The sequence below is a fragment of the Nicotiana attenuata genome, unplaced genomic scaffold (genome assembly GCF_001879085.1).
Source record: "Nicotiana attenuata strain UT unplaced genomic scaffold, NIATTr2, whole genome shotgun sequence".
Taxonomy (NCBI): Eukaryota; Viridiplantae; Streptophyta; class Magnoliopsida; order Solanales; family Solanaceae; genus Nicotiana; species Nicotiana attenuata.
The window spans coordinates 8215-16901 of NW_017674350.1; the positions used below are offsets into that span (position 1 = coordinate 8215).

General features: G+C 40.7%; 1 protein-coding gene across 1 annotated transcript; it reads left to right on the plus strand.

Annotated features, from left to right (window-relative positions):
• Window positions 1-5236: 5236 nt before the first annotated feature.
• LOC109218478 lies at window positions 5237-8250 on the plus strand. The gene is made up of 4 exons (XM_019382847.1): window positions 5237-5302; window positions 5362-5552; window positions 7234-7333; window positions 7378-8250. The coding sequence occupies exons 1-4, from the start codon at window positions 5237-5239 to the stop codon at window positions 8248-8250; spliced, it is 1230 nt and encodes a 409-aa protein (XP_019238392.1).
• Window positions 8251-8687: the final 437 nt, after the last annotated feature.

An 8687-nucleotide genomic window follows, 5' to 3' on the forward strand; every position in this document is an offset into this window, starting at 1 on the left:
TTCCCTTCAAATATTCACCAAGCCCTTCGAATCTTCAAAATAGTATCGCTGCCTCCGCCGCCCACGGCGGCGCCGTCACCTTTTCCTCACCAAATCAACACGCTAAACCCTTCTCACCCCCCTCTTCCTAAATCTGAAACTGAACCCCCTCGAATCTCATTGGACGCCTCGAATTTCAGATCGAAGGTTGGTCAGAAACCCTAATCTATCAAGGCTCAAGGGCTCGTTGATTTTGAACAATAATGGTCCTTAATCTTGTGTTTTCTCATAGAAAACACATGATTAATGATGGTTTTAGCCCAAATAATGCCAAGAAATCTACCAGTGTTCGAGTTTGAGTCAGAAAATTTTGAGGCATTTCATTCTTACCTCCCTGTTTTCATCCGTGGTTTCATTTTTTTTATTTTTTCTATTTTGCTCAGAGTTCTTTGTGTTGAGTTAGGGTTTCGATTTAGGGTTCTGATTCTTTTCATAATCATATAGTTTGGTTTTGTTGTTAGTAATTTGATTGTTTGACTTAATTTCAGCATTAGGGTTTCATGTTTAGCTATTGTTTGGCATTTTCTGATTTTATTAGTTTCAGCTTCGAATGTTTGATTTTAATTGATTAGTTTATTGTTGTATCAGTTTAATGGTACATTTAGTCTTAGAATTCCTATCATTTACAGTTAAATTTTCATTTGATTAGCTAGATTAGTTAGTTCAGATTTTAATCGTTTGTTTGGTTATAGCTGATTAATTTCTAGTTATAGTTAATTAACCATGGGTAGTCTGACTAGGGTAAAAGGGGGCTGGGGTTTGGTTTGGCTATGGTAGTAATTTAAAATCCAAATTAAGGGTAGTTTAGGTATTTTACCTAAAGAATCTGTTAGTTAGAAACACCTAGAGTCTTCTAGATAGGGTTCGAAGTAGAATTTTAAGAAACCTAAGGCAGTAACTTGAGAAAGAAGTCAGGAAATAAAGGACTAAGTGAGTAAAACTAAAAATTAAAAGAGGGACTAAGGTGTAAAGTTGAAAATCTGAAAGAGCCTTAGGCTTTGCCTATAAAAAGGCATGCTTGGTACCTTCATTGGCAAGTTTTAATCTCTGAATATTCCCCCCAAATGTCCAGAAGTCTTCACAAGCTGAAGATTTGAATTTCGAATCCAAATTTAGATCTAGATCTTCAAAAACCAAAAACCGAAAAAAAACAATAGAAAATTCCAAAAAAAGGTACTGTTACATTGAGTGTTCTTAGATTAATTTCAAGTACTAGCTTCATAGTCGAATTTCTAGCCTAGATAAATATGAAAACGACTTGAGAATTCCTTGTGTCTGGTTGCTGAAACTTCAGAAGTGTTCCTGGGTTAATTTCGAGTGGGGTTTGGGTTCAACCAAGTTATTTTTGGTCATTTGTTGGTGCTGTGTTTCTACAATTCATTTCTGGGCTGATTTTGATAGCATTTGTTTGGGCTGTGAACTCGATTTTGAGCTGTTGCTGATCATCTGATTACTGCTATTGATTCCTCACTTATTTTACATTCTACTTTCCAGGTACATATCCTGTATCTCTCGGATTTCGGGAATGGAGTGAAGTGATGTTTGTTTTTCTTCTGTTGAATTCTCTATTGAATTGTAATTAATTTCAGCACTCTATCATATTTTAATATGTAGTTGATTGAGGACTGTTTATCAGTATTATGACTGCTGGCATTACAATATTCATGTGAAACAGCTTATCATAGTTATTATGAGTGTTGTGAATCAATTTTAGACTTATATGAGTGGTAAAATATGATACTAGCTGTAGCTTCATAGTTTTAGCTTGGTTATTATGTCAATTTAAGGTCTGCTTTTGGATTAGGATGCTATTTAAACTGTAGGACATTCTAGTTCAGATTTATAAGTATACTATTAGTTGCAATGTGGATAATGTTTAGCTATTCTGTTAATTTGAAGTTCTAATTGGAAAGAGATAATAGTTTGAGAAGACAGGTTCAAAATAACTTTACATTTCCGTCCACTTCTAGTAACTCATGCTGAAATCGAAATGGCCTAAGAAATGAGTCCCAATCTTGTTAATTTAATCATTGAGTGCATCAAATACTTGTATGAGTACAGTAGTCTAGAATTGAATTGATAGTTGAATTTGAAGTTGGAGTTTTCCTTTATGTGTTATCCCAGTCAATTGCCTGAACCACTTCTATAATTTTTTTTGGGCTTGTTCATAAGCCCAGGGCTGACAGCCCACGCCATTTGTTCGGACTTCACCATTCCTAATGCACGACTTGGTTCAGGCCTGCCTACTCTCCCCAATTGGGCTATTGTTGAGGCCTAGACGAGAACAGTCCACCAAACAAGTTGAGACTACTGTTATGTTATTGGGCCAAGTTCAAAAATTCCACGCTGGAAGCCTGAAGTCGTATTCAAACTGAGATTAATTGTGTAACGTAGGTTTTGGGCCTTCCAAGTGATTGGGCCTTTAGAGACAACCCAATAGAAAACAATAGTTCGCTTTAGGATATCCTCAAATAAAATGAGGTGCGCCGCGCCAAAGAAAATCATACATTGCGTCGCTCTCTTAATCATATTTAAAATATTTTAGACCTCGGAACGAGCCATTTAGCGAATTTCATGGCCTCCCGCAAAGTTAATAATACGCTAGTTGCTTTAGGCCCGGCATTTAATAATATTACCTTCTTAAACTCAGGTGCACATTTATGTGACCCAAATCCAAATCTCAACGAAGTTGAAATGTGTCAAAAACAACGGGTGCATTTATGTGACGTGGTTCGAGACGTGTTTTCACGACATTGCAATTCTCTTTAAAAATAATAATAAAAGCGGTTTAAAAGTTAAAAAGCACATAGGTTAAAACATGTTTTAAAATCAGATATTTAGCCAAATATGACAGTTGGGCGACCGTGCTAAAACCACGGAACTCGGGAATGCCTAACACCTTCTCCCGGGTTAAAGAATTCCTTACTCGGATTTCTGGTTCGCGGATTGTTAAACAGAGTCAATAATTTCCTCGATTCGGGATTCAACCGGTGACTTGGGACACCATTAATCTCCCAAGTGGCGACTCTAAAATTATAATAACCAATCCCGTTTCGATTGTCCTTTAATTGGAAAAACTCCTTTATTACACCCTTCCGGGGGTGTAAGTAAAAAAGGATGTGTGACAGATATAAGGTTAGCAATTTAAGCAAGAAGTCGTACAAAACAATAACTAATAAGAGCAGGAAAATTTAACAGTTACACAGCATCAACCTTCGTGCTTTTACTCTCATTCTCACCAAAAGCAATCAAATAAAGTGCACGGCACCAACCTTCGTGCTTTTCCTTACATAACTCTCGTATCATGGCACGGAATAATCCTTCGTGCAATTGTAATCAAATCAGGGCACGGAATGTTCTTTCGTGCATAAATAATCAAAACATGGCACGGAATGACCCTTCGTGCAAATATAATCAAAACATGGCACGGAATGACACTTCGTGCAAATATAATCAAAACATGGCACGGAATGACCCTTCGTGCAAATATAATCAAGCATGGCACGGAATGTTCCTTCGTGCAATAATAATCAAAACATGGAACAAGTCAAACAATCCCGACAAGGGAGATAATCAATATACTCAAAACGTCCCGGCCAACGCTCCAAGGAGTTTACAACACGATCAATCCTCATCTCTTCACACATAGGATTAGCAGTCAACTAATCCTATTCCCTCAAGCCAAAGTTAGATCAAACACTTACCTCGGTCCAAAGAATAGCAATCAATCCTCAAATACCGCCTTTCCTCTACAATCTGACTCTGAAACAATGATATCTAGGCATAATTAATTCAATAATATCAATAAAGACTCAATGGCAACATCCCATAGCCTAGATATGAATTTCCTAGCATTCCTCCAAAAATACCAAAATTCGACACCGGGCCCACATGGTCCAAACACGAGGCTCGGACCAAAACCCAATCACCCATAACCCCACGAGTTCAAATATGCAATTTGTTTCAAGATTCGACCCCAAATCGAGGTTGAATCACCCAAAATTCTCAAAACTCTAACTCTACCCAAAAGCCTTAATTTCTACTTTGATTTCATGATTTAGGTCTAGGATTTCAGTAATTAATGAAGAAGAGTGAAGGAATTAGGTGGGAAATTACTTATCCAAAGACTTTGGTGAAGAAGAGCTTCAAAAATCGCCCCTAGAGCTTGGAGAAGACAAGTTTTATGAAAGAATGGGAATAATCCCGTAATGGGTCTGTTTTTAGACTTTAAGAATCACTGGACGAATTTGTTCTATGCGTTCGCGACATAAGGGTCGCGTTCGCGAAGTAGGGAAACTGGAAGCACCGCGTTCGCGAGGGAAGGCTGCGAACGCGTAGAGTAAAATTACTAGGGGTCCAAGGTTGGCCTAGGTGAACGCGTACCAAGAGACGCGAACGCGATGGAGGAAACAACAAAGCATCGCGATCGCGATGGCCAGAACGCGAACGCGAAGAAGGGAATTACTGGGGTCCTGAATTTGGCTTACGCGTTCGCGAGGTTTAAGACGCGAACGCGAAGGAGGAATACACAGAGCTACGCGAACGCGAGGGTAAGAGTGCGAACGCGAAGAAGGAAATCCCTGTGCACGAACACCAGATTTTCTGCAACTTTTACTAAGTTCAAAACACCCCGAACCACCTCCGAATCACTCCTGAGCCCTCGGGGCTCCTAACCAACCTCAAAATCATCATTTTTCATTCTAACTTCATAAACTTCAAATTTTAGATATTTAGGTCCGAAACACGTCAAACGACGTCCGATTTCGACCAAACTTACCATAGTCTTTTAATCAATTTTCATTTCTATTTTCCTTAATAATTTCAGAAAAATAATTTCACAGAAAAATTCTTTTCTCGGGCTCTAGACCTCGGATTTTGACTCCGGGCACATGCCCGAGTCCCATATTTTCCTACGGACCCTCCGGGACCGTCAAATCACGGGTCCGGGTCCGTTTACCAAAAATGTTGACCAAAGTCAACTTTAATCATATTAATATCAAAATTCATTAAATTTTCACAGAATTCACATTTAAGCTTTCCAGCTACGCGCCCGGACTGCGCATGCAAATCGAGGTGACTAAAAGTGAGGTGTTCAAGGCCTCAGAAGCACGGAATAAATGAGGAAACAGGTGATGACCCTTTGGGTCGTCACAACATTGGAACTAAACCCGTCACTGTTATGTTTTTGAAGCATTAAATGACTGGGCAAAAATGCCCTATGCGTTCGCAACACAGGGTCGCGTTCGCGAAGAAGGGGGAGCTGGCAAGAATTCGTTCGCGAGAGGGGGATGCGAATGCGTAGGGTAAAATACTGGGGTCCAGGGAATTGGCCTATGCGAACGCGATAGGGGATACGCGAACGCATTGAATGAAAGACTGGAACTACGCGAACGCGTGAAGGCCTTGCGAACGCGAAGAGGAAGTTGCTGGGCTCCTGATTTTGGCTTACGCGTTCGCGATGGTGGTGACGCGAACGCTAAGGAGAAAAACACTGAAGCTATGCGAACGCGAGGGTGGAGTGCGAACGCGAAGAAGGAATTCACTGTGCACCAACAGCAGATTTTTCTGCAATTTTCCTAACTCCAAAACCATCCCGAACACCTCCGAAAACACTCCCGAGCCCTCGAGGCTCCTAACCAAACACACACACTAACTCAACAACATCCTACGAACTTAACCGTGCGATCAAATCGCCAAAATAACATCATAAACGAGGAATCAAACCTCAAAATCATCACTTTTCATCAAACTTCTTAAACTTTCATTTTTTTTTTGAGATTTAGGTGCGAAACACGTCAAATGACTTCCGATTTCAACCAAATTTCACAGAAAGCGCTTAAACCATATATAAGACTTGTACCGGGCGTCGGAACCAAAATACGAGCCCGATACCACAGTCTTCTAATCAAATTTCATTTCCAATTTCCTTAATAAATTCAGAAAAACAATTTCTTTTAAAAATTTATTTCTTGGGCTCGGGACCTCGGATTTCGATTCCGGGCATACGCCCGAGTCCCATATTTTTCCACGGACCCCCGGGACCGTCCAATCACGGGTCCGGGCCCATTTACCCAAATGTTGACCAAAGTCAACTTTAATCATATTAATATCAAAATTCATCATTTTTCACACAGAATTCATATTTAAGCTTTCCGGCTACGCATCCGGACTGCGCATGCAAATCGAGGCAACTAAAAATGAGGTTTTCAAGGCCTCAAAAGCACGGAATGAATGAGAAAAATAGGTGATGACCCTTTGGGTCGTCATATTTTCCACCTCTAAAACGATTGTTCGTCCTCAAACGGACAAAAGAAAGAAGTACCTGAGTCGGGAAAAAGATGAGGATAACGGCTCCGCATATCAGACTCGGACTCCCAGGTCGATGCCTCAGGGGGCTGACCTCTCCACTGAACACGAACAGAGGGAAAACTCTTGGATCTCAACTGACGAACCTGCCGGTCTAGAATAGCTACCGGCTCCTCCTCATAAGATAAATGCTTGTCCAACTGGACAGTGCTGAAATCTAACACGTGGGCTGGATCGCCGTGATACCTCCGAAGCATGGACACATGAAACACTGGATGCACGGCTGACAAGCTAGGCGGCAAGGCAAGTCTATAAGCCACCTCTCCCACACGATCGAGAATCTCAAATGGACCAATCAACCTAGGGCTAAGCTTGCCCTTCTTCCCAAATCTCATCACGCCCTTTATAGGCGACACTCGGAGCAATACTCGCTCACCAACCATGAAAGCCACGTCTCGAACCTTGCGATCTGCATAACTCTTCTGCCTGGACTGAGCGGTCCGAAGCCTATCCTGAATGATCTTGACCTTATCCAAGGCCTTCTGAACTAAATCTGTACCCAATAACCGAGCCTCTCCCAGCTCAAACCATCCAACTGGAGACCGACATCGCCTACCATACAATGCCTCATATGGAGCCATCTGAATGCTGGACTGGTAGCTGTTGTTGTAGGCGAACTCTGCTAAAGGCAAAAACTGGTCCCACGAGCCTCCAAAATCAATGACACAGGCTCGGAGCATATCCTCTAGAATCTGAATAGTCCTCTCGGATTGATCTGAGAAAGGCCTATGATACAGTGGAATGGGATTTTGTTCGTGAGATGCTTCATGCCTTAAATTTCCCACACAGATTCATCCAATGGATTATGCAGTGTATTACAACTACTAGGTACTCAATTGCACTTAATGGAGGAGTATATGGGAACATTGAAGGGAAAAGGGGATTGCGACAAGGAGACCCAATTTCACCCTCAATATTTGTCATCTGCGTGGAGTATTTTACAAGGATCATGTAGCAAGTATCTATATGCAGGGGTTTGATTTTCATACAAAGTGTAGAGGGCTAAAACTGAACCATTTGTGTTTTACTGATGATGTGTTGCTGTTCTGCAAAGGAGAAATGACATCAGTGTTGTTGATGCTGAGGGGATTGGCTGCATTTTCAGAAGCTACAGGACTGAAAACTAATGAAGCTAAATCAAACATATATAGTGCAAACATGAATGAGCATGACCTGGCTGACTTATGTGAAATAATTGGATATAAAAGAGGTGCCCTGCCTTTTAGATATCTGGGAGTGCCAATTTCAGCAAAGAAGATTTCAAGTGTGGACTGTGAAATGCTGGTAGATAAAATATGTGCTAGAATCAAGAGCTGGGGATCAAGGAACTTATCCTATGCTGAGAGAGTGATGCTAATAAACTCAGTGTTACTACATATCCATATATACTGGTCCTCCGTTTTTCTTCTTCCAAAGAAGGTAATAAAAAACATTACTGCTATCTGTAGGAATTTTCTATGGGATGGGAAGGTTAATACAAATAGAGTGCCACTAGTCGCATGCGATCTTATATGCAGGCTTAAAATAGAGGGGGGACTTGGGATTATTGACTGTGAAACTTGGAATCAAGCTGCTATAGCCAAATATGTATGGAATATAGCTAAGAAAGTTGATAACTTGTGGGTGCAATGGGTAGATCACATATACTTGAAGAAGAAGGATTGGTGGCTATACAAACCACCTCAGGATTGTAATTGGTACTGGAGGAAAATATGCTCAATCAGAGATCAATTTGCTACAGGATATGTCCAACAAGACTGGTTGGCAATTAATGGGAAATACACAATAAATAATGGCTACAACTGGAAACAGGGGAGAAGAGAGAAATGGGAGAGTAGTAGATAGGTGTGGAGCAATAACAACATCCCAAAGCATAGCTTCATCTGTTGGTTAGCTATGCACAGAAAACTCCAGACAAGAGAAAAGCTGGCCAAACTGGGGATATGCCAAGAGGTCCACTGTGTTACATGTGGGGAGGAAGCAGAAACAATAGAACATATATTCTTTGAATGCAATTATTCGAAGGCTTGTATAAAAGAGATACTGGAATGGCTAAATATAGGAGTACAACAATACAAAATGGAAGGGCTGTGGAGAAGAATGACAAGGAAAATACGAGGCAAAGCTTGTAGCACAATCATCAGCATTGTTCTTGCAGATACTATGTATCACTTATGGAAAGTCAGAAATGATGCACTGTGGAACTTAAAAGTCCCAAGACTTCTTGCAGCTACTATGTATCACTTATGGAAAGTCAGAAATGATGCACTGTGGAACTTAAA

What these genes read in the sequence shown, in the direction of transcription:
- LOC109218478 (XM_019382847.1), top strand. Translation starts at nt 5,237, where the DNA reads ATGACTGGGCAAAAATGCCCTATGCGTTCGCAACACAGGGTCGCGTTC. An exon ending in GAAGCTATGCGAACGCGAGG is followed by an intron (nt 5,553 to 7,233) that starts GTGGAGTGCGAA and finishes TACAACTACTAG; the next exon opens with GTACTCAATTGCACTTAATG. An exon ending in CCTCAATATTTGTCATCTGC is followed by an intron (nt 7,334 to 7,377) that starts GTGGAGTATTTT and finishes ATCTATATGCAG; the next exon opens with GGGTTTGATTTTCATACAAA.